The sequence below is a fragment of the Thamnophis sirtalis genome, unplaced genomic scaffold (genome assembly GCF_051295495.1).
Source record: "Thamnophis sirtalis isolate CommonGarterSnake01/CBP01778 unplaced genomic scaffold, rThaSir2_p1.2 scaffold_12, whole genome shotgun sequence".
NCBI classification, from domain to species: Eukaryota; Metazoa; Chordata; class Lepidosauria; order Squamata; family Natricidae; genus Thamnophis; species Thamnophis sirtalis.
The window spans coordinates 2,350,446-2,376,869 of record NW_028261392.1 but is presented as its reverse complement, the minus strand read 5'-3'; the positions used below and the strand labels follow the sequence as shown (position 1 = coordinate 2,376,869).

Sequence of the window (26,424 nt, the reverse complement as noted above, 5' to 3'; positions counted from 1 at the left end):
ATTCTCTCTCTCTTTCTCTCCCTCTCTTTCTCCCTCTTTCACTCTCTCATTCTCTCTCTCTCCCTCTCTCAAAAGGGATGTAGGAAAAACAATTCTTCCTTGACTTCTCATCATGCACATGCATTGAACAAAATCCAGATGTTCAGGCTGGATTGAATTTGATTTTTCCCTTCTTTCGTCCTTCCACTTGCCCAAATCTCCCTGCTTCTGGTTCTCCACTACTGCCAGGCGTAACCAAGTATTTAAACTCAGGATGTATCTCCTTGGTGGTCCTGGCTACCACACCTATTTGCAAGGAAGCCAACAGGTATGGCTAAGTACAACAGGTAGAGATTTTGCTCTGAGGGGAGCAAGTTAGCAACTAGGACAAACCAGGTGGTATGATTCTGAGTCCCCTCCTTCTGTCCGATACCTTCTGTCCTATCACTGGTCTATCCAGATTGGGCATCAAATGGACAAGATAGGGGATGAGCACTGAATTGCAAAGTCTGTTGCATTTTGTACCAGCTTCACCTAGAAGTTCAAAAAAGGTCTGATTCACCACAATGCTTTATCTACCATCCTGCAGGTGGATATTCCTTTCATGCAGGTGCCCCAAAGGTGCTTTTTCAAGAGGCAACTGGACTTTCTGGTTTTTCCTTGAAGATATTTCGCTTCTCATCCAAGAAGCTTCTTCAGCTCTGACTGGATGGTGGGGAATGGAAGGATTTATACTCCTTGCAGACAGCTGGTCATTTGCATCCTTTTTGGGGGTCGTTGAGGTCACCTGGAGGCTTCTCTGTGTCCTCAGGGTCACCTGCCAGAGGAATACCCTTCGAATGCTGTGGGAGTATGAATGGATTTCCAGAAAAATTGCAGACCCCCAAGGGCGCAGATAAACCTCCAAGTGGCCTCAACGGCTCTCAGAAAGAGCACGGACAACCAGACGCCAGGAATTTAATAAATTCAACTGCAAGGAATATAAATCCTTCTATTCTCCCTCATTCGGTCAGAATTGAAGAAGCTTCTTGGATGAGAAGCGAAACTTTTTCAAGCAAAATAAGAAAGTCCAGATACCCTTTGAAAGAAGTCCATCATTTAATGTTCTTTTTATATATATAAATGAGGCCAGGAAGCTGTCATAACTTAACGAGGACTTCCTTTCCCACTTCTGCAGGACCGTAGGTGAATCTGAGCTCTTATTAGGATGAGGAAGTAGTTTTTTTTCCTGCTATCTGGGTTCAAGAAAAACTTTGCAGCTCCTTGATATCACTGCATGGTAGTGGATCTGGGTACTTGAGAGACCGCCTACTGCCAATCACCTCCACACGACCAATTAGATCACATAGATTAGGCCTCCTCCGGGTTCCATCTGCCGGTCAGTGTCGACTGGCAACTACGCGGAGGAGAGCCTTCTCGGTGGCAGCTCCGACCCTTTGGAACGATCTCCCCGTGGAGATTCGTACCCTCACCACCCTCCAGACCTTCCGCACAGCCCTTAAAATCTGGCTATCCCGTCAGGCCTGGGGCTAAAGACTGTAACCCACCCGAATGGTATGAATGTTGTGCTTTTAATTATGCATTGTTTTACGTGTTAAATGTCTGTTTCCCCCACCTTGAGTTGTAAGCCGCCCTGAGTCCCCCCAGGGAAAAGGGCGGCATATAAATAAACTTTCATAACTCATAACTCATAACTGCATCAATAAAAAAAATCTTATCCTTGATAGGACTCAAAAGATTAAAAATGTGGGATTCTGGCTGCACAGTGCCCTATTTTATAAAGTTCGGATTGTGGACCCTTAAAAAACATCCCCCATTTATTTTGTCCAAGGTCAATTTGGAAAAATGATCATGCCTGTCCTAAGCTAATACTAATGAAATAAGAAATCTGGATTTCCAATATCTCCTTAGCAGTTATGTTGCTAGGAATATTTATGATGGAGAAGATTGTTCTGAAACAAATCAGATTTGTCCAATAGCTTCCTCCACTTTCGGACAATATTGTGATGAATTAAATTCATTTTGGAATTCATTCACTCCAGGACTACGACGTGAATGTTGAGGCGACTTTGCTAATTCTCCCCATTAGCTGTTTTAGTGGAAGGGATATTGTCCCCCAAGAGTTTCAGCTGCATAAACCGTTGCAGGGACTCTGGAAACAATCCTTAATTACTTTTACACACAACAATTGCGGCAATTGAAAGACTGCTGAACAAAGGCACAATCCACCACAGGCCCTTTTGCATTTCCCTCCGCCCCCACAACTTGGTCCAAGGCTGTGAAATGACTGGATAAAAACAGAAAAGGAAAAATTCACCCACCTCGGAGTGCTTGCGCCAAATATCTAGGTTCTTCCGTTGAGCTTTGGAGAAATGGTCCCAAGCTTTTTGCCGGGCGGAGGCGTTGAAAACGGCCACAATCTGCTCAACTTTGGTGAACAAGGAAGTCAAACAAGACAAGCAATTTATGTTGTGATCGCTAAAGGAAAGCCATGTAAAGACACGGGGAGTCCCGCGGATGACGCCACTCCTGGAATGGCCTCATCCGCGGCCTCCGACCGCGTGTCTTTTCTGTACTTACATTTCAGAACTGTTGGAGGTTTCCTCCTCCTTCAAGTGTCCGCTCACAACTTTAGTCTACAACCGGTTGCGCCCTGATTACAGACAGATTGGCATGCAGTTAATGGCTTCTCCAGTTGTTGTTGCACTCCTGACTTGTGTACATGAGATGCTAAGTTAGAGGTGAAGCTGTAGAAAAACCCCAATTTGTAGCTTCTGAAGCTGTAATTCTAGAACCTGAAAGAAGTTTGTTGCCACTTTAAATACACTAATTGGCATACATTAAAGTGAAATTTTGTGGCATACAGATCTCAAAGGGTACATTTCCAATATACACTACATAAATGGCAAAATAAATAAATAAATACAAAATTACGCCTAAACCCACATATATTCTATCACACATATAAACAACGCAGTCTAGTTTAGATGTGTACATGTCCATGGCAAGAAAAACAAATCTTGGGAGTTTATTGGATGGATGGCCAAGGCCTGTTACAAAGCTGTTACAGAAATCCTGTCAGAAATACTTCGGAACCTCCTCTGAGGGGGGAGCAATAGAAACAGAGCGTGAAGTGAGTGTGTGGGGATCTCTCACAATCCTTCGAGCTCTAAGTACTTAGCATTTATAAGCAGGGTCCTGAATAATGGGAAGTGAGCTTTTTATAATCGTCTCCACTGTCCTCACCACTCTCTGTAGGGGCTTTCTATCTGAGGCACTGCAATCACCGCACCAAACACGGATGCATTTTGTTAAACCACTCTTAATTGTGCCTCTGTAAAAAGTGGCCAGGACAGAAGGAGAAAGATGTGCTCTCTTCATCCGACGCAGGATTAGTCCATGCTTCACTAAGGATGATATGTTGACAGGCCAGTTCAGATTGTTAAGGTGCACATAACTAATTGTCTGTACCCCCGGATACTTAATACTATTAAGTCTTAACAGTATTAATACTGTTGCATCCCTGATACTGAGTGTAGTATGACTAAGCCAGCTGTTTATTTTACCTAAGAACATGCCTCAGTTGACTCAATGGGACTTATTTTTTAGTAGACACGTATAAGATTATACTCTTATTGAAAGTGTTAAGGAAATTCCCAAGTTGGAACTTGAGTTAATCTAAAGAAGATGGCACCATTTATTTACCTATCCTTTTAAATGAAGACTTCTCTCTTCATCTCCCTTGTGGGCCAATGTCTTCCACAAAACATTTTAAGTCTGCTTATCCCTCGTATTTGCAAACTGCAGATCTACAGTATTAAAGTGAACTTGTGATTTTTTACAGACCCACCGAAATTTAAATATGTATATTGCTAATTTACATAAGAAACATGGAAGATATTAGAAGCCCAAAAGATATCTGCAATTCAAATCGTATTCTTTTCTTCGGTTCTTTATTCTAATATTTCACTTCCACTCTCTCTCTCTTTCAGAACATGACATTTTCAAGTCAAAAGATAACATTTGAGGTTGCCAAGCAATCGCAAATGAACTGTCACTCAGGCCTTAAAAGTAACTAAAATAAAAATATTGCAAATCAAATTCTGGAGTTCCACAGTTGGCAGATTCACACAATAGCAGCAAACTGTGACAGCTAATTCAGAAAACATATGTATTTCATTTTGTCGATGGGATTCTCATATTTGCAAATCTAAGAGAAACTCTTCTCTGGAAAGTGAATTATCCCCTCTACACGCCAAAAAGACCTTGGTTTGTGTTATTGCTGCAGAAGTAATTTTTTTTTTAAATCTTCCCCACCGTTTTTTTAATTATGATCCGATAAGCCTTTATGGTAAGCTCTGCCTCGGTGTTGATTTAAGAAGGTTATTCTGGATTTCACTGAATATCTTCTGCTCGACCTGCGTGGATTGTCCATTTTGAATTTTCCAAACGGAATTTTGCAAACTGTTTTTTACAAATTTTACGGACCTGGACTGTGGAGTGTGCAATTTGAAGTTTACAAACTGATTGTGCAATTTATTTATTTATTGTGCAAAATATTTATTTATTTATTGTGCAAAATATTTATTTATTTAGTGTGCAAAATATTTATTTATTTAGTGTGCAAAATATTTATTTATTTATTGTGCAAAATACGAGTTTGTTTGTTTGTTTGTTTGTTTAAGTTTATTTATAGGCCGCCCTTTTCCCTGAGGGGACTCAGGGCGGCTTACAACTTATATAGGAAGGGGAAACATACAATGACATATAGGACAATACATAATTAAAAGAATAGAGCAACATTCATCATTCGGGCGGGGATGGATTATAATCTTTAACCCCAGGCCTGACGGGATAGCCAGGTCTTGAGGGCTGTGCGGAAGGTCTGGAGGGTGGTGAGAGTACGAATCTCCACGGGGAGATCGTTCCAAAGGGTCGGAGCTGCTACTGAAAAGACTCTCCTCCGCGTAGTTGCCAGTCGACACTGACTGGCAGATGGAACTCGGAGGAGGCCCAATCTATGCGATCTAATGGGTCGCGAGGAGGTAATTGGCAGGAGGCGGTCTCTCGAGTTCAGCAACAGAGTGGTCAACGCCTGGAATGCTCTACCCGACTCCGTTATTACATCCTCAAACCTCCACAACTTCAACTTTAAACTGTCTACCGTGGACCTCACCCCATTCCTAAGAAGTCCGTAAAAGGGGGCGTGGATCAGCGCACCAGTGTGCCTACTGTCCCTGTCCTACTGTCCCCATTTATTCGTACCCATGTCCATGTTCATACTTATATCTGTTATCCTGTACATGCTTGACAAACTAATAATAAAATAAATAAAGTATATAGAGTGGGGGGAAAAATTGAATTTTACAAATTGAATTTTGCAAGCTGTTTTACAAATTTTTACACCACTTGGACTATGGATTATGCAACTTGAATATTACGAACTGATTGTGCAATGGCCAAACTCGGTTCTTAATATTGATTGCTGACTTCTGATTTCCCAAAGTATAATTCTCTCCCCCACCCCCCGCCACTCTTTTGGAACTGTTGCACTGAGCAATCACTACTTGTGTAACATTGAGGTTTGTGCCTCGGCTAAAGTTCAAAGCCTGCGTAGATTTAAACATGGGCTCCCTGCAGCCATGTTTCTTAAATCTCATCTTTTTTTTCCTGCTGGCTTCACTATCTGTCTGTCAAAAAGCAGGTGCTGTTCCTAAGAAATCAAAATTGACAATTATCTACTAGAGGAATTCCCGCCAACATTAGACCTACAAAACAAATCTGTATGACAATTTCTCCTTTTATAAGGATGGAATTGGTTCGACTCTGATTAAAAGTATATCTGCAACAAAGATATAAAGGTAAAGGTTCCCCTCACACATCTGTGCTAGTCGTTCCCAACTCTAGGGGGCGCTGCTCAACTCCGTTTCAAAGCTGAAGAGCCAGCGCTGTCCAAAGACATCTCCGTGGTCATGTGGCCGGCATGACTCAATGCTGAAGGTGCCCAGAACACTGTTCCCTTCCCACCAAAGGTTGTTCCTATTTTTCTATTTGCATTTTTTTACATGCTTTCGAACTGCTAGGTTGGCAGAAGCTGGGACAAGTAATGGAGCTCACTCTGTTACGGGTCGCTAAGGATTCGAACGCCGAACTGCTGACTTTTCTGATTGAATTCCATCCCTATAAAAAGGAGAAATTGTCATCCAGACTTATTTTATAGAGCTGGTAATTTTAGAATTCCCTCGTGGCACGACAAAACCGCGCTCGACTAAAGCGCGCCCGATTAAACCGCGCCCGATTAAACCGCGTCGCTGACGTCATCAGCAGGGCGACAACAGCCAGCGCGGAGAAAGAAGGGCGCTTTAAATAGCGCTTTGAAAGCAAGCCGATTCAACTTAAGGTTAGGGTTAGGTTTAGGGTTAGGTTTAGGGTTAGGTTTAGGGTTAGGTTAAGGGTTAGGGTTAGGTTTAGGGTTAGGTTAAGGGTTAGGGTTAGGGTTAGGGTTAGGTTAAGGGTTAGGATTAGGTTTAGCATTAGGTTAAGGGTTAGGTTTAGGGTTAGGTTTAGGGTTACGTTTAGGGTTAGGTTTAGGGTTAGGTTTAGGGTTAGGTTTAGGGTTAGGTTTAGGGTTAGGTTTAGGGTTAGGTTTAGGGTTAGGTTTAGGGTTAGGTTTAGGGTTAGGTTTAGGGTTAGGTTTAGGGTTAGGTTTAGGGTTAGGTTTAGGGGGGTTAGGTTTAGGGGTTAATTTTAGGTTTAGCGTTTACAGCGTGCTTTTTTCTCCGCGCTGTTGTCACGCTGTGATGACATCAGCTACGCGGTTTCGTCGAGCGCCCTTTAGTCGAACGCGGTTTTGTGGTGGAACCGAATTCCCTATCTTCAAAATGCCACCAGCTTGTTCCCAAGAACTGGGCTTGCTGGATAACTTTTTTTTATAACTTTAGTGTTTTGAACGCATCCCTGGAAAGATCTTATCATTATATAGTTTTCAACCAAAATATAAAACAATGGCTTTCAGTGTAGTGTACCCAAGGTATATGCAAAATGTAATGTAATAATTTTATTTTTAATTTAACCTTTAATTTAATTTATGAAACTTGCCTACCAGCCGGATCTCAACCGCCAAAGAAAGAAATTACAGTAAAATCCATTTTTAAAATAAAGGTAAAAGATGGCAAGTATGATGAAGCAAGGTATTTCACTTCCTGCTTTTCATGAAGAGCCCAATCAGAAAAAACATTAGAAGATGATGGATGGAAAGAGGATAGACACCTTAAGGACGAGAGCAAAATCTCTGAAGGCAGGACAAGAAGCGACGGAACGAAACTCATCGAGGAGAGAAGCAAACTGAACTAAGGAGGAATTTCCTGACAATGAGAACAATTAACCAGTGGGACAACTTGCCTCCAGAACTTGTGAATGCTCCAACACTGGAGGTTTTCAAGAAGTGATTGGACAGCCACCTGTCTGAAATGGTGTAGGGTCTCCTGCTTGAGCAGGGGGTTGGACTAGAAGACCTCCAAGGTCCCTTCCAACACTGTTATTCTATTATCTGCCCATCCATTCCTCTCAATGCCCTGCGTCACGTCGCAGCTAATCCTGGGTACGGTGAATCCAACTGCTAAATGATATTCCAATTTGCATGTACTTATGATTCAGGCTTTGTATTTCATAACCTTATTAAATTAATTGGAATAAGAATAGGAAACCATGAAAGGGTTATCGCGAAGGAATCTATTTTATTAACAATGTAATTTAGATTCTAATCATTCTTCTGTTGCACCTATTACGAGGGCAAAGAGCACTGAACTTAATCAACAGCCTGGGTATAATTAATTAATGGCAGAAGGGTCTAGAAGAACGTTTTCTTGAAGATGCGAGAAAAAAGGCGGGCTGCTATTTTAAGGGGGTGTCTATTAAATTCGGAAGCTCTTGAACTTTGGAAGGTCTGGCTAGGAAAATAGCAATAGCAATAGCAGTTAGACTTATATACCGCTTCATAGGGCTTTCAGCCCTCTCTAAGCAGTTTACAGAGTCAGCATATTGCCCCCACAGTCTGGGTCCTCATTTCACCCACCTCGGAAGGATGGAAGGCTGAGTCAACCTTGAGCCGGTGAGATTAGAACCGCTGAACTGCAGATAACAGTCAGCTCAAGTGGCCTTCCGTACTGCACCCTAACCACTGCGCCACCTCGGCTCTGATGATTTCTAGACGTTCTAACTGCAGGTCTTGGCCATCTTCTGCTGGCTTGCTGGTTTGGATTTCCTTGTTGGAAGCCAGAAGGGTACCAATTTAGATAAGCAATCAACCAGCCAGCAAACAACAGCCAAATCAAGAAACTACCAAGAAGAAAAGAAAACTCCCGCCAACATTGACTGGGCAAACCATAGAGAGCAAACTCCACTCCCTTCTAGCACTGATGATGTTATCTAGTTGGGTAATGAAACGTCTGCAAGAAAACAACTAAGCTCAGAGAGCACCAAGGACCCCACAGTCCTCCTCCTCCTCCTCTTTAGGTACAGGTAATGGTTCCTCTTGCACATATGTGCTAGTTGTTCCCGACTTTAGGGGGCGGTGCTCATCTCCGTTTCAAAGCCAAAGAGCCAGCTCTGTCGAAAGATGTCTCCATGGTCATATAGCCGGCATGACTCAATGGCGAAGACACACAGAATGCTGTTACCTTCCCACCAAAGGTGGTTCCTATTGTTCTACTTGCATTTTTACCTGCTTTCGAACTGCATAGGTTGGCAGAAGTTGGAACAAGGAACGGGAGCTCACTCCGTTATGCGGCGCTAGGGATTCAAACCGCCGAACTGCCAACCTTTCTAATCAACAAGCTCAGCGTCTTGGCCACCGAGCCACTGAGTCCTCTTTGCGAATCCCCAAAAGGGACTTGTGGTTTTTCACACTTACAATCCTTGCAGCAGCCCCGTGGTCACGTGATCAAAATTCAGACGATTGGCAACCTCCAACCACTCCAGGGGAAGGATACTGTAAAATCTCCATTCCTTCCACACTCCCGGGGGAAGGATACTGTAAAATCTCCATTCCTTCCACACTCCTGGGGGAAGGATACTGCAAAATCTCCATTCCCTCCTCACTCCAGGGGAAGGATACTGCAAAATCCTCATTCTCTCCCCACTCCAGGGGAAGGATACTGCAAAATCTCCATTCCCTCCTCACTCCAGGGGAAGGATACTGCAAAATCTCCATTCCTTCCCCACTCCCGGGGGAAGGATACTGCAAAATCTCCATTCCCTCCTCACTCCAGGGGAAGGATACTGCAAAATCCTCATTCTCTCCCCACTCCAGGGGAAGGATACTGCAAAATCTTCATTCCCTCCTCACTCCAGGGGAAGGATACTGCAAAATCTCCATTCCCTCCTCACTCCAGGGGAAGGATACTGCAAAATCTCCATTCCTTCCCCACTCTAGGGGAAGGATACTGCAAAATCCCCATTCCCTCCACACTCTAGGGGAAGGATACTGCAAAATCCCCATTCCCTCCTCACTCTAGGGAAAGGATATTGCAAAATCCCCATTCCCTCTCCACTCCTGGGGAAGGATACTGCAAAATCTCCATTCCCTCCCCATTTCAGGGGAAGGATACTGCAAAATCTCCATTCCTTCCCCACTCCAGGGGAAGGATACTGTAAAATCCCCATTCCCTCCCCACTCGAGGGGAAGGATACTGTAAAATCTCCATTCCCTCCCGATCAGCTGGAACTTGCGAGGCAAAGAATAAATGAGGGCAGGGCCAGCCAGAGGTGGCATTTGCCGGTTCTGCAAACTACTCAACATTTCTGCTACCTGTTGTCCAGAACTGGTCAGAACCTGCTGAATACCCCCTCTGTACATCTTTGCTCTCAAGCTCATTTTGGGTTTCTACATGTAGAATTTCTACGTTTTCTGAGCTTGTGTCTTTCCTGCAACTTTTGTGGAGACATCAAAAGATCATTTCACAATATTCTACTTCTTTCTTCTCCCGTTGACGGTCCACTCATAAAGATTAAAAATGAGAAATCTGGCACCTTTTGTCTTTTTCTCAGCTGTTGTTTTCCTAACTGGGTTGGGGTTTCAAAGCATTTTAACAAGGGAGGCTGTTGATCTCCTTTTCTTTGCCATAAAAAAGGGGGACAAATATAAAATTGCAACCAAGTTTCCTGATCGCAACCCAGGCCTCCTGCTTCTTACAAAGCTGCAGTTGATCAGCCATGAATGACAGAAGGACCCTACAATAAGCACAATTAAATATTCATCAGCAAACATCTGCGGATTTATCTCCTGTCATATGAAATTTTCATTAACCAGATGCAACATTTTGTCTTGTCAATAAGTAAAAGACTGAAAATCATTTTTTTAAAGTTATACAGCACAGATGAAAGAAGAAATGTGTGGCGGGAGGGAGGGTGGGTAGAAGGATGGATAGGTGGACAGATGGGTGGACAGATGGTTGGGTGGGTGGATGGATGGTGGGACGGAGGGATAGAGACGGAGGGATGAGTGGGATGGAAGGTGAGTGGGTAGATGGATGGATGGGTGGATGGATGGGTGGGTGAGTGGATGGACTGACAGACGGATGGATGGGTGAATGGGTGGATGGGTGGGATGGAAGGTGGGTGATTGGTTGGATGGAGGGATGGATGGATGGATGGACGAACAGATGGATGGGTGAGCAGGTGGGTGAGTGGGAAGGTGGGTGGGATGGAAAGTGGGTAAGTAGATAGATGGATGTATAGGTGGGTTGGTGGGTGGGTGGATGGATGGACGGACGGACGGACAGACAGATGGATGGGTGAGTGGTTGGATGGGTGGGTGGGATGGAAGGTGAGTTGGTGGACGGACGGACAGATGGATGGATGGGTGGGTGGGTGGTCGGACGGATGGATAGAGATGGAGGGGTGAGTGGGATGGAAGCTGAGTGGGTAGATGGATGGGTGGGTGGGTGAGTGGATGGACTGACAGACAGATGGATGGGTGAGTGGGTCGATGGGTGGGTGGGTGGGATGGAAGGTGAGTGGGTAGATAGATGGATGGGGTGGTGGTGGATGGATGGATGGATGGATGGATGGATGGATGGATGGATGGATGGACAGACAGATGGATGGGTGAGTGGGTGGGTGGTGGGATGGGTGGGATGGAAGGTGGGTGGGTGGGTGGATGGATGGACAGCAGACAGATGGATGGGTGGGTGGGTGGGAAGGTGGGTGGAATGGAAGGTGAGTGGGTAGATAGATGGATGGATAGGTGGGTGGGTGGACGGGCAGATGGATGGATGGACAGATGGATGGGTGAGTGGGTGGATGGGTGGGTGGGATGGAAGGTGAGTGAGCGGACGGATGGACAGACGGATGAGTGGTTGGGTGGGATGGAAGATGGATGTTTGGATGAATGGATGAGTGGACGGATAGGTAGGTGGGATGGAAGGTGGGTGGATGGTTGGTTGGGTGGACAGATGGGCGGATGGTGAGTGGGTGGGATGGAAGGTGGGTGGGTGGGTGGGTGGGTGGATAGATGGATGGATGGATGATGCAGGTCATCACTTTCCTATTCCAGATATTTAGTGGGGACAGGTGAGATTGACCTGCATAGGACAACCCCTTCTTCAAAGATCTTGGTTGCTGGAAAAGGAAGTTCCTTGTGGATACTTCTTGGATTTTCATACCACCCAACTGCACCATGGAAGACAATCTGTATCACCAGTTCAGCACCACTCAAACAAGAAAGAAAACAACCTTTGCCCCACATTGCAAAAATCAATCCGTGTCCTCTTAATTTACTACCAAAAGGAAAAGAGGCCCTGAGATGCAGGATAAACAAATTAATTAGTGCAGTGATACTGAATTAAAACTTAAATACATTAGTGCAACAGGGACTTAAATGTTAATGGCTATTAAACTGGCTGGAAACACCAAGGAAAGCATTCATCTCACCAGGAGACCAACATAGAAAAGTGAGGATATATAGCTTCATCACCACCACAGAAGGACAATAAGGACTACGGTACTCTGTGTCTCTTAAGAATGCAGCTTGAAATTGCTAGGAGACCTTGTTCTCAGGCTTGTAAAGTTGGAGGAAAGACACAGAGCATAAAATAATTGAGTTGGAAGGAACCATGGAGGTCTTCTTGTCCAACCCTCCGCTCTACACCAATTCACGTAAATGGTTGTCCAGTATTTTTGAAAGCCTCCAGTGATGGAGCACCCACAACTTCTGGAGACAAACCATTCCATTGGTTGATAGATCTAACTGTTCGGAAATTCCTCCTTAGTTCTAGGTTGCTCCTCTCCTTGGTTAGTTTCTATCCATCGTTTCTTGTCCTGCCTTCTGGTGCTTTGGAGAAGAAGTTGACCGCCTTGTCTTTGTAGGAGCCCCTCAAATATTGGAAGACTTCTATCATGTCATCCCTAGTCCTTCTCTTTATCAGACATCATGCTCATGCTGATATGGATCATCTCCACTGCTTGTTGGAGGATGAGACAAAATTGGACAAACTATGATTTGGGCCAGAATTGTAGTTTCCTAAACAGATTAAGATTAGAATATATTTGCCGGGCCCCAAGAACCAAGAAAGACAGGTAGAATTACTTCTGCTTCCTCTGTTGTGTTCAGCATGCGCAGAACAATTTTAGTAGCACTGCGCATGCGAGCGAACCAGCAGTGGTGCGTGCTGGAACCACCCCTGGTCTCCGTAGACATCTGACCACTTGGAGATCATCAAGGCTGAACGGAATGGGACACCGCAACTATTTCTCTCGTAGAGATCGAGAAAGGGTTTTTTTTTTAATTTTATCAATTTCATATATACATTCACAATGATCTCATAACTGTTATTAATAATATGTATTTATAACAATTTTTCCCTACTGTTGACAATATACTTGAAAATTGCTTTTTTAACATCCCATAGATCCATCTTATCTTACAACGGTCCTACTTCTTCTTCCCTCCCTCCCTCTTTCCTTCCCTCGTTTCTTCTCTCCTACTCCCCTTCCTTCCCTCCCTCCTTCCCCTTCCCTCCTTCTCTCCTTCCCTCCTTCCTTCCCTCCTTCCTTCCCTTTCTTCTCTCCTTCCTTCCCTCCTTCCTTCTCTCCTTCTCTCCTTCCTTCCCTCCTTCCTTCCCTCCTTCCTTCTCTCCTTCTCTCCTTCCTTCCCTCCTTCCTTCCCTCCTTGCTTCCCTCCCTCCTTCCCTCCCTCCTTCCTACCCCCCTTTCTTCTCTTTCTTCTCTCCTTCCTTCCTTCCTCTCCTTTCCCTTCTCTCCTTCCCCTTCCTCCCCTTTACCCTTCCCCTCTTCTTCCCATCCCTCCCCTCTTTCCTACTCTTACATTCCCGATTGAGAAAGGTTTTATATTTTCCGGCCCTTCCTAAGTTTTTGTCAGGCGTCAGAAGGGAGTTTGCAGCCAGTTATGCTCCATTTTCATCGTTAGTATATTCACATCTGAAGAACTGAACTCCACAAAGTAATTTCCCAAGATTAAGCAATGATAGGGATGGGTGGAAAATTAATTATCCCGATATGCATTAATAACAATATTAATTATCGTCCTGACATTATTTTGCCACCGAATTAATAGGCTGCCAAAAGTGTCGTGGTTCCCCCCCCCCTCTTTCTTTTGGGACCTCAAATAATGCTTGGCAGACTCTATAATGAAGTTGTCGTCTTTACTGGAGAACTTCAAAGCAGGTTGAAGCACTTAGATGGCAGATGGCGAGACTTCAATGATGAGCAGGTCGTTTTTCCCCCGTGGTAGCCTCACTACCTTACTATTTGTAGAAGGCCTTGCTCTGGCCAAGACTTCCCCAAAAAGCAGGAGGCAGAGTCCTGTTCCCCACAAAACTCCTTTGATTAAACGAATGTGAATTCTTCTCATTTGCATTCAGCCAAGGCCTGGCAAACAATCTTTCCAAGGAGTATTTATGACCACAGACCTTATCAGTCTTGGAAAGCTGCCGTGTAAATATTTTCCAAACGCAAGGGAAGACTTGGCACAGAGTTTCTGAGATTCACCGACAGATCTTCACACTCCTGAAACAAATCTAACGACTGGAGGAATGAATTGTTCCCTGCAAAAGCCCACTCCCCTTTTGCTCCTCTTTTATGTCCTATGGGAGGGGGCCAATCATCTTCCATCTGTGGCTTTACTCCCAAGTCAACCCTGATTTCTGAGTTGTTCTTTTCCTCTGGCAGCTCTGCACATGCACACACTGGGAACAGGCTCCAGCTGTTCCTCTGCCTCACTGCTGTCTAGCTCCGAAGGCACCTGATTACTGCCAGATGGCCTCGGCCCAGGGGTGAAATTCAGCAAATTCTGAGAGGGTCTGGAGAACCGGTAGCGGAAATTTTGAGTAGTTCAGTGTTCTGTCCCCCCTTCACGGCTCTTAACAAATGCAAGCAGACAAACTTAAAAGGAAGTCTTTCTTTATCAGTTCTCAGTTCAAACTGGCTTCGAGCCCAAAAATAACAGAAATACAGTCTCTTTCAAGCAGATAACAGAATACAAAACACTCTTATACAAGCAATGCACTTCTTCCAAAGTCTCCACGAATCAGGGTTACATGAAACACCAAAGCACTTATCCAAGTGTAACACGCAATGTTGTAGGAACCAAGAAACCCACGAAGGAACGTACATTGACTCCTGCGACTAGGGTGTGGCAGCATCCGTCCTTTTATCTCCAAACCTGCCTCTCACAAGCCCCAGCTGCATAATGAATCTTGTATCCCGAAAAGACTCACAGCAGACACCTGCTGAGTCACAACATTCAGGGAATCAGCAAATGCCACTTCTGGCTGTCCCTAGAGTGGGGTGGGGAATGGAAATTTTGCAGTACCCTTCCCCTGCCAAGCCCGCCAAGCCCCATCCACAGAACCGACAGTAAAAAAAAAATAGAATTTCACCACTGCCTCGGCCCCATCTCTGCCTCTGATGCCGAGCCCTCATCCGTGCCTTCCCCAGCCTCCGGGACTGGCCCATGCTCCTCCCCAACCTCCTTACTGTCCAACTTTGCTGCCATCTCCTCTGGCCACTGGTGAGCCACAACAGGCCTTAGTGGACAGAAGAAGAGCAAAAACAGATTGCTCTTCCAAGGACTCCATCTCGGAGAGCAGGGGTCAAGTCAAGAATGTTGAACGACGCACCGAAACCTGCAAATAATTTGCTCAGCAGAGAGCATTTTCTCTGAAGGAAGGCTGTAGGTACCATTATTATTCTTGCAGAAAACACCATCTCACAACCAGGTTTGATGGCTGTCACTACCCATTTCCCATAAGGAGAAAGATGGGCTCAGAAGGCCAGGTCACAGATGTTGGTTTCCTCAGAATTATGCTGGTTGGGTCAAGTAGAAGGCAAGACGTCTTCAATCACCCAAAGAATATGGAGCAATTTCAGAGCTGGCATTGAGGGACGGTAGAGAAAAGCTCATAGTTTGATTTAAAGGGAAAGCAGAGATGGATTTTGTAAGAAAAGATGAATCTGGGAAGGGAGTATTGTCAGGGGGCCAAATAACATCCAAAATTAAATCAGAGTCCAAGGCAAAGGATTCCTCAAAGTTCCAATTGATTAAAAGAGCCATGTTGGCACATCTGGGGAAACCCAAATTTGAAAGCTTCCTGGTTTTCCCCACCCAGTTGAAAGTTCAAGATCTTGCCCCACCCACCCACCCACAAGCCCATCCCATGGTCCAATCTCCCACTGCCACGCTGGCAGCTTCCACCCAACCAGGTGGAAGAACAATTGCAGGAACTGAATATTTCCAGTTTAGTGAAAACTAAGACTAGGGGAGACATGATAGCAGTCTTCCAATATTTGAGGGGCTGCCCCAAAGAAGAGGGGGGGTCAACCTGTTCTCCACTGCATCTGAAGGCAGGACAAGAAGCAATGGATGGAAACTAATCAAGGAGAGAAGCAACCTAGAACTAAGGAGGAATTTTTTGACCGAACAATTAGTCAGTGGAACGACTTGCTTCCAGAAATTGTGGATACTCCATCACTGGAGGTTTTCAAGAAGAGATTGGACAAACTATTTGTTTGAAATGGCCTAGGGTCTCCTTCTTGAGTAGGGGGTTGGACTAGAAGACCTTCAAGGTCCCTTCCAACTCTGTTATTCTATCTACCAAAAAAGGAGAAGGAAGAGAAGTACAACGTGTTTTGGGGGGAACCATCCAACTATCCTGATCCAGGCACAGATGCCAAGTTACAACAAGCTTGATGTATTTATTGTACATAAATGGGGAGGAGGTGGAGACGGTTGGTAGTTTTAAATTTCTGGGCGTTTATATCTCGGAGGACCTCTCATAGACCATGAAGGCTAACATTTGTGTGAAGAAGGCACAGAAGAGGCTGTACTTCCTGAGAATGCTCAAGAAGATAAATCTATCTCAGCATCTACTTCTGTCCTAATATCGCAGCACCATCGAGAGTGTCCTGACATACGGCATTCTTGCATGATATGGGATAGCTCTGCAGCGGAGAAAAACGCTCTATAGAGAATCATTAAAACTGCCCAGAATATCACAGGGCTCCAACAACCAGCCCTGGATGACATCTTCGCATCTCGCTGTTTGAGGAAGTTGCACAACATTCTCAGAGACTTTTCCCGTCCGGCTTACAATCTTTTTGGACTGTTGCCTTCTGGCAGAAGATACAGAAGAATTAAAACCCCGGACCACACGTCTTCCAAATAGCTTTTATCCCAGAGCTATAATTGCACTCAAGAATGAACTAAAGGGCCACCATCAATGAGCTATTGGACAGCACAACTTGGTCCGTGGTATGGATGTTTGGGGGGGGGGTTTAGGGGCGGGGAATTTTTGGTGGGTGTGGGTGTGTTTGGGGATTGTTATGTGTGTTGGGCCTGGTCTCTGGGTGTTATGTGAATTTCGTTGTATGGGTATCCTGCGTATTTACGTACAATGGCAATAAAGTAATTTCAAATATATTCTATGAGGCTGTCAGAAGCTCATCAAGGCTTGTCACTCAAGCTACATAAGGAATTCTTCTGAAGAGCTACAGAATCGTTTCTAGTATGAAAACGGGAATTTCGAAAAGCCTTAGCCATTTATTGAGCAATTCCTCTGCCTCCGACAGCCGAGAAGGAAAGGCCTGGGGATTTCCTGAGCTGCTGATGGAAAGGCAGGCTACGCAGCGTGTCTCACAAACAAATGCGCAACAGCAGATCCCACTTGTGATGTGCCACAGAGGCCACGCTGCAATACAAGACGGCCTATCATCACGAGAACTACATGTTTTTTTTAAAAAAAACGCAATGAATGCTTGGAACCCCCATTCATCCACCAAAATCTCTTCTCCACCAGAAGGGGGGGAAAAAAGAGATGTATTTAGCCCTTCTGTTTGCACACAGGCTCTTATCGGTGGCCACAGCTTGCCTTGCTTGGAAAGGAAACAATTCAATTGCTAAAATGCCTCTTTTATACCTAGAGAGCACTTCAATTTCCACCTGTCTCAGGCCCCGTCAGAAAACCTGCACAAAACCTACATTCTGAGGATTTGACGTTAATAATTCAGAAGTCTTATCTGGGCAACAAAAAGAGGATATTCAGAAAATTAAGGGATATTTTAGGTTTGGACAACTCTTCTTCCAACCTTACTATTCTGTTGTGACTCAGCAGAAGTTTGCTGTGAGTTGAGTCGGGATGCAAGATTAACAATGCAGCTGGGGCTCGTTAGCGGCGTCTTCTGGAGATAAAAGGACGGGTGGTGCCACGCCCTGGTTTGCAGGAGTCAACGTTCATCGGTCATCATTCATCGGTCGTGGTTTGTTTGCGAGAGACACTTGGAGAAGTGATTTGCTTTCTGTAACCCTGATTCAAGGAGACACTTGGAGAAGTGAATTGCTTTGTAAGAGTTTTGTTTTGCATTCTGTTATCTTCTTGCCAGGGACTTTATTTATGTTTATTTTTGGGCTCGCAGCCAGCGTGAGCCGAGGACTGATAAAGTTATTTCCTTTTAAGTCTGTGTGCCTGTCGTCTGTGAACGAGCGGAGAAGGGGGGACAGAACACTATTCTATGCTCTGTAATAAACCCCAGGTAGCTGCTTATATCCAGGTGCTAATTTTTATAGCATTCCGGGTTTAAAAGAAACAAAATTTAAATTAATAAAATTAATTTTATAAAATTAATAAAATCAATTTTATAAAATCAATTATAAAATTAATTTATAAAATTAATAAAATTAAAAAAGTTTTAAGTTTATACGACGTTGCCAACTTTAGGAAACAACGTTTTAAAAGCCATCCTGATCCACGGATTTCCAAATGAATTGTGAACAGCTCGAATCGTATTTCTACCTGCAAACTATGGTTATACTTAATCAACATCACAGGTGAAATATGACACGCAGTGTGGAGGATTTATTTCCAAAACACACACTTTTGAGATCCCTGACATTAAATGTTTCCCCAGAAATGATTGTTGTACATCTGGTTCTTTCGTTTATGTACTTGTGTACGTTCTGTCGCTGAGAAGCGTTAAATATTTTATATTTAATCACGGCGTATGAAATGTTTGCACATTAGATGGCGCATGAATAAAACATCAGCCCAATAATCATCGCTCATAGTTTTCAGAAACTATGTCCCGCGTCACCTGAAAAAAAAACTTTTAAAAAATATGAAAGCTAGCTTTTCATTTTTCTTCGCCTGAACTGCAAGAATGTGCTTGGAACGGTCACTGTGTTTTTAATTTTGAGAAGATGAAAAGAAATTCAGGAGGGCCGTTATTGCGATTATGGGTTTAATAAAAGAAGGGCCATTAAAGCAATAGAGCTGATTAGGATTTTGCCGAAGAAAAACATGCCAGAATTTCAATATTAGAAAGCTAAGTGTGTACATTTGCAGAAAAAAAATCAATGGGATGCAGTCCCTGCCAAAACTTTGCACCAGATTCCTCTTTCTGGACTGGAATCCACTTCGGAAAATTAATAGATTTTGGGAAGGGAAAGAACCCGGCAATTTGCATATCATTCTTTGACATTTGCCAGTCTGTTTATCGCAATTATTTCCCCTTCAAATGCACGCTGCATCCCCAGGGCAGCCGACACAAAATAATCTACAATTACTCCTTGATTTACAGCAGCTTGTTTAGACACTGGGAAAAGGGAATTTTCCGACCATTTTTCACACTTACGACCACTGTGGTCACGTGATTAAAATTCACAGGCTTGGCAACTGCCATGTACTTATGACGGTTGCAGTGTCCCGGGGTCACATGACTCCCTTTTGCCACCGTCTGGCAAGCAAAATCCATGGGGAAACTAGATCCACTTGGCAAGGGTGGGACTGACCTAAGAACGGCAGTGATTCACTTAACAACCGTGTCAAGGAAGGTCCTAAATTGGGGCAAAACTCACTTCACCACTGCCTCGTTTAGCAACGTAAAAACTCTTGGCCTCAACTGTGGTTGTGAGTCCGAGGAGTATTTGCACTTCGGTATAACAGAACTGGAGGCTGAGAGTGAATAGATTCCGACAGTGAGGGGTCTTATGAGTCGGCCTTGGAGGAGGTGGGGGACCCTGGACAGGGTGCCGACTCCGAGCAGGGCGAGGAGAGACTGGTTGGCCACCAGGTGGCGGCGGAGCCTTGGATCAGAGGGAGTGTTCAGGAAAACACTTGTGAGTTGTTTCAGGATGCACGCCGTCGAAGGGCTACTCGGCGGAAGGAACAACTGCGTAATTATGGGAGATGATTGCGCTTAGCTGATGCTGATTAAGGTCCTCTCCTGATTATAAAAGAGGCTGTTTGTGCCACGCCCTGTTTGCAGGAGTCAACGTTTACAATTCAGAGAAACCAACTTGGAGAAGTGGTTCGCTGTGAGAGTTTGTTTGCATTGCCTACGTTTGTGAGACTTACTGCCAGGGTGCTTATCTCTTTGTTTATTTTGGGCTTGCAGCCAACAAGAGTCTGGACTGATTAAAAGTATTCTTATTTACGTTTACTTGTGGCTTTCATTTCTGGACGGAGGAGGGGGGTCAGAACACGTAACTATAAGTGTTCTAGCTCATGCCAGCGGACAGTGGTAATACAGGTAGTCCTCGGACTTATCACCATTCATTTAGTGACAGTTTGAAATGACAACTGTACTGAAAAAAGGAACGGCCATTTTTCACACCTAGACCCGTTGCCCCATGGTCACATAATCAAAATTCAGATGATTGGTAAATGGTTCATAATTTTTGGTGGTTTAAGCGTTCCCCCGTGGCCGCGTGATCAAAATCTTGGCACAACTGACTCATATTTATGACAGTTTCAGTGTCTCAGGGATACGTGATCCCCTTTTGTGACTTTACGATGAGGTGAGTTAATGGGTAAACCAGATTCGCTTAACAACTGCGTCGTAACTTAACAATCGCAGTAATTCGCTTAAGCATTGTGGTAAAATGGGGCAAAACTCACTTAGCCTCACTTGATAACTTAGCCACGGAAATTTGGGGGTCTATTGTGGTCCAAAGGGCTTCCTGTACCCTCCCACTACCGAGGTGCTGAGGTGGCGCAGTGGTTAAATGCAGCACTGCAGGCTACTTCAGCTGACTGCAGTTCTGCAGTTCGGCTGTTCAAATCTCACCGGCTCAGGGTTGACTCAGCCTTCCATCCTTCCGAGGTGGGTAAAATGAGGACCCGGATTGTTGTTGGGGGCGATATGCTGACTCTGTAAACCGCTTAGAGAGGGCTGAAATCCCTATGAAGCGGTATATAAGTCTAACTGCTATTGCTAACTGCTAACTGCTATTTTCTACATTCTCCTATTTTCCTCAGCTCAACTAACAAACAGTAGTAACTTTGCTCACCTTGAGATTGAAAAGGCTCCTTGTTCTTGGCAACAATGCTCACGGGACATGAAACCATAGACAATGACTAGACTGCAACTACTTACCCACATGATTATAAGCCTATCACCATTGAAACCACTAACACAATCAACACACAAAAAAGGCCCTTAACGGGGCTAACTGGATTTACTTACATTGGGTGAGGATGCCCATCAAAGCGTTCTTGAAGTTGTCTTTGGCTTGGTCCATCTCTTGTTCGTGGGTGGCTTTTTCGTTCATGAGCCGACGGACGTGGCTGTTGGCCGACTGCACCATCGAGTAGAACTGGTTAGACGTGCGCCGGTTCACCTCCCCTCTTTCGATCCAGGTGAGTAACACTACTATAGCCTCGGAGAACTTGCTGTCATCTGGAACAAACCCATTTGAGAAGAGCCCAAATTACGGCCAGGCGTTCATTGGGCGACGAATAGATTTCGGCCCTTACAAATTGTCCCATTAAGAATATTTATAAAAATATATAATTCCTATTTATGTATAAGAGCCGAGGTGGCGCAGTGGTTAAACGCAGCACTGCAGGCTACTTCAGCTGACTGCAGTTCTGTAGTTCGGCGGTTCAAATCTCACCGGCTCAAGGTTGACTCAGCCTTCCATCCTTCCGAGGTGGGTGAAATGAGGACCCAGACTGTGGGGGCGATATGCTGACTCTGTAAACTGCTTAGAGAGGGCTGAAAGCCCTATGAAGCGGTATATAAGTCTAACTGCTATTGCTATTGCTATATAAGAGCTGAGGTTGCGCAGTGGTTAAATGCAGCACTGCAGGCTACTTCAGCTGACTGCAGTTCTGCAGTTCGGCTGTTCAAATCTCACCGGCTCAGGGTTGACTCAGCCTTCCATCCTTCCGAGGTGGGTAAAATGAGGACCCGGATTGTTGTTGGGGACAATATGCTGACTCTGTAAACTGCTTAGAGAGGGCTGAAAGCCCTAGGAAGCGGTATATAAGTCTAACTGCTAACTGCTATAATTTTTTTTTTAAAAAAGAAGGATATATGTTAAAATTCAAGATGTTTATCGAAATGAACTTACTAACACCATCAACATGAGATGGAGCCCACTCAGATGCTGAAATACACCACGCAAATGAGATGAAGAGAATGGAAGAGAGAGGCAAGAGGAAGAAGAGGGGGTTAGGAGAGAGGGCAGAGGCGGGGGGAAGAAGAGGAGAGAAAGGAGGAGTGGAAAAAGGAGATAGAAGAAGGAGAGAGGAAGGGGAAGTAGAGAAGAGAAGGATGACAGAGGGAAGAAAGGAGGTAGGGAGGAGAAGAGAGGGAGAAGAAAGTGATGGATAAGGTACAAATATGATGTATGGAGAGCAGAAGAGCCAAATGGTCGTTCTTGGGTGTTGATGGTAAGACAAATTGACATAATATTTAATCATACAAAACAGTGTTGGTTATACATGTGGTTATTTGCATGAAAATGAAAAAAATGAAAAAAAAAAATTAAAAAAAGAATATTTATGACGTTATCTCAGATGAGGTCAGGCTTCGTACGTGTCTCGGAGAGCCCTTTGTAAATTGGCCTCTAAAGCAACGACAATCAGGAGTGCGTAAATGTTGCAGCTCAGATTTTCATTCATGCCTTAATGCTGTCGTCGCGATGTGAAGTTAGGCTCAACCATGGGAATAATTAAACACGAAGTCTCTTTTTAAGATCCCACCCAACCGGAGTAAAAGGGAGACAAAACGTTTTGCAGATTCCCACTTAATCTTTCCAACAGGGTCCTTGAGCGTGCAACTGTTTTACAAGCCACACCTGCAGACACAAATGATTCCAGATGAGAGGTTGCCATCACTCGTCACCCTGCGTGAAGCAGAAGGGGTGTTGAGTCGGTGTAGGAAACTTCCTGATTCCCACGGAAAAAGAAAGATGAGATGTCAGAATATCATGGTTCCCTCGGTTCCACCACAAAACCGCGTTCGACTAAACCGCGCTCGACGAAACCACGTAGCTGACGTCATCAACAGGGCGACAACAGCGCGGAGACAGAAGCACGCTGTAAACGCTAAACCTAAAATTAACCCCTAAACCTAACCCCCCTAAACCTAATCCTAAACCTAACCCTTAACCTAACCCTAAACCTAACCCTTAACCTAACCCTAAACCTAACCCTAAACCTAACCCTAAACCTAACCCTTAACCTAACCCTAAACCTAACCCTTAATTAACCCTAACCCAACCCTAACCCTAAACCTAACCCTAATCCTAACCCTTAACCTAACCCTAAACCTAACTCTAACCCTTAACCTAACCCTAAAGCTAACCCTAAAGCTAACCCTTACCTTAAGTTGAATCGGCTTGCTTTCAAAGGGCTATTTAAAGCGCCCTTTTTTCTCCGCGCTGGCTGTTGTCGCCCTGTTGATGACGTCAGCGACGCGGTTTAATCGGGCGCGGCTTAGTCGAGCGTGGTTTTGTCGTGCCACGGGTTCCCTCTCCTTAAAGGTCTATCTCAGAATCAATTGGTAGGGTTGATTCTGGTTTATGTTTGGGGGTAAACCATTAAAGACAGGTTGCCCATAAAGCTGATTCAACTGAAGAAGCTTCTTAGATGAGGAGCGAAACATCTTCAAGGAAGGAGAAAAAAAACCAAGGAAGTCCACCTGCCTTTTGAAAAGCATCTTTGGGACAACCGTGACCTGGAGAATCTCCACAAACACTGTGAATCAATCTCGCGTGTCTAAGAAAGGTTGAAAAAGCTCAGAAAGGCACCAACTGCCTGAGGAAGGATCCTTGTGGAAGCATGATCTCCAGGGGCTTTGAGGAGGCCAAGGGCTCCATCCCAACATCCCCTCTTTCATTCCCCCTGCTCACCTTCTCCTCACCTTCCACCCCATTGACCAGAAGCTTCCTAAACTCTGTAGCTTCATTCTATCTATTCTATCTATCCATTCATTCTATCTATCTATCTATCTATCTATCTATCTATCTATCTATCTATCTATCTATCTATCTATCTATCTATCTATCTATCTATCATCTATCTATCTATCTATCTATCTATCTATCTATCTATCTATCTATCTATCTATTCATCACTATCCCTTCATGGTATTGGACCTGGGTACTTGAGAGACCGCCTGCTGCCAATCACCTCCACTAGACCGATTAGATCCCACAGATTAGGCCTCCTCCGAATTCCATCCGCCGGCCAGTGCCGACTGGCGACTACCCGGAGGAGAGCCTTCTCTGTGGCTGCTCCGACCCTCTGGAACGAGCTCCCCGTGGAGAGTCGAACCCTCACCACCCTCCAGGCCTTCCGCAAAGCCCTTAAAACCTGGCTGTTCCGACAGGCCTGGGGCTAAAGAGCTGTTGCCCCCGTCTCGAATGGTATGACTGTTGTGTGTTTTTAAACTATGCATTGTTATGTTTCCTTTTTTTAAAATTTTTTGTCTGTACCCCCCTTCCCTGATTTAAATTGTGAGCCGCCCTGAGTCCCCTTCGGGGGAAAAGGGCGGCATATAAATATAATAAAATCCAAATCCAAAAATCCAAATTCCAAGAGGAGAGACAAATGAGATTGCTAGCTAGTAGGTCAAATGCAACGTTCATTTTCCCAAAAACACAACAACAGGAGCACAAATAAGAATTCTGTAAAATGACTGAATCTTTGGAGTTCCTCACTCAAGGTGCTCCATCCTGCCAGGAGGTTATGCAACAGTTTATAGATCAACACCTGACTTATCTTTGTAAAGTTCTTAATCTCTTTTGACTTCAGTTCTTTAGATATCCTGGAGTTCAGGCCCAGATCAAGCAATAAAAGCAAATATTTGTAACTCAAGGTTGAAATGAGGGGTCCTTGGTGCTCTCTGAGCTTGGTGGCTGTCTTGCAAACGTTTCGGTACCCAACTAGGTAACATCATCAGTGCTAAAAGAGGGGGAGGAAGGGGTGAGGAGGAGGAGGAGGAGGAGGAGGAGGAGGAGGAGGAGGAGGAGAACTGGGGTGTCCTTGGTGTTCTCCGAGCTTGTTTTCTTGCAGACATTTCATTGCTAGTTTCATGACTCAAACTAGGTAACATCAGCAGTGCTAGAAGGGAGAAAGGCCCCTGAAGGCTCCGGAGGGCTAAAACCGGCCCTACGAGCAAAATGGAACTTCCTATTTCCCCGTAGGGCCAGTTTTCTGCGCTCCGGAGGCTTCAGGGAAGCTCCTGAAGCCTCCGGAGGCCTCCGGCGGGGCAAGGGCAGTTCTTTCTCCCCCTCCCCAGGCTCCTATAAAGCCTTTGGAGCCTGGGGAGGGTGAAAAATGGCTTTAAAAAAGGCTGAACTCAGCTGGCCTCCCGTGCCCTGACAAATGGCTCCGCGTGCCACCACCTAGGCAGGGGGTTGGACTAGAAGACCTCCAAGGTCCCTTCCAACTCTGTTATTCTATTCTGTCCTGTTCTGTTTTGCAGATAAAGGACAGGACTGGCCATGATAAAATCACAACCAGGGGTTGTGGGCTGCTGGAGGTCCGCTAACCTCTAGCTAAGATTCTGTGCAGTTCGGAGAACCCCCAAATCCAACTCCTGGCTGGCCACGCCCACACCCACCCCTCCCGAGAGTCTCCAGGTGGCCCATTTTGAATGCAGGTAAGTGCAGGATACGTGTGGAGGCTCAGAGAGAGCGAAAAACGGGCCTCCGGAAGTTTGGGGAGGCTGTTTTCATCTCAAGGAAAGCCTCCAGAGCCTGGGGAGGGCAGAAACACCCCCCCCCAACCATGGTCCATGAGGCCAACTCACACCCACCCAGCAACCGGGCAGAGAACCCCTTGCTAAAATTTTTGAAGCCCACCCCTGATCAAAGCTCTCCTAGTTTTTAGAATCCGTTCAAGCAAAATGATTTTAAAAAAAATTAAAAACAGTGGCATTCCAATGTTTGAGAGGCTGACATAAAGAGGAGGGGGTCAATTTATTTTCCAAAGCACCTGGAGGCAAGACAAGAAACAATGGATGGAAACTAATCAAGGAGAGAAGCAACTTGGAATTGAGGAGAAACTTCCTAACAGTGAGGACAATTAACCAGTGGAACCGCTTGCCACCAGAGATTGTGGGTGCTCCACCACTGGAGGTTTTTTAAGAAGAGACTGGACAGCCACTTGTCTGAAGTGGTACAGGATCTCCTGCTTGAGCAGGGGGCTGGACTAGAAGACCTCCAAGGTCCCTTCCAGCTCGATTCTGATTGACTGCTTATTACAGAATCATCCCAACCTCCAAGGGATTTTTCTCTTCCAATTTCTCCTTATCCTTCCCATCTTGCCTATCTTGGAAACCCAGCCTTGTAGTTAAGAGTATAATTTGGGGGTGTGATAGAGGTATTTTTTGTATTTGTGTTTTTTTGGGGGGGAAACGAGGTTGCCTAGAACACGAAGATGTTCCCGCATGAAAACACCAAGTCCACGTTTAATTAAAGGCAACTTTTAGTAGCTACAAAGGTTTGTGAGGCCGTTAATGGTTAATTGATGGTTCTTTGCGAGAGGAGAAAAAAAAGGCCTCATTGGTTGTATAATTAGGAGGTGTAAGTTGTTAACACTTTAACAAGTGCTAGAGGAAAATTATTCACAGCAAAACTGTGTTGCCTAACTTACAGTCCTCTCTGTGGGTTATTTTTAAAATTCTAATTTCATCTCTCTC

General features: G+C 44.9%; 1 protein-coding gene across 2 annotated transcripts in view; it reads right to left on the bottom strand.

Annotated features, from left to right (window-relative positions):
• The window catches only part of ENOX1 (ecto-NOX disulfide-thiol exchanger 1), a 295,080-nt gene that overhangs the window by 76,833 nt on the left and 191,823 nt on the right, over window positions 1-26,424 (bottom strand). For both annotated transcript variants that reach the window (XM_087726951.1, XM_087726952.1), the window contains exons 8-9: window positions 20,956-21,168; window positions 2,301-2,407 (exon numbers count right to left, since the gene is read on the bottom strand). In XM_087726951.1, coding sequence (XP_087583077.1) covers window positions 2,301-2,407; window positions 20,956-21,168 — 320 coding nt within the window. The remainder of the gene's footprint in view (window positions 1-2,300; window positions 2,408-20,955; window positions 21,169-26,424) is intronic.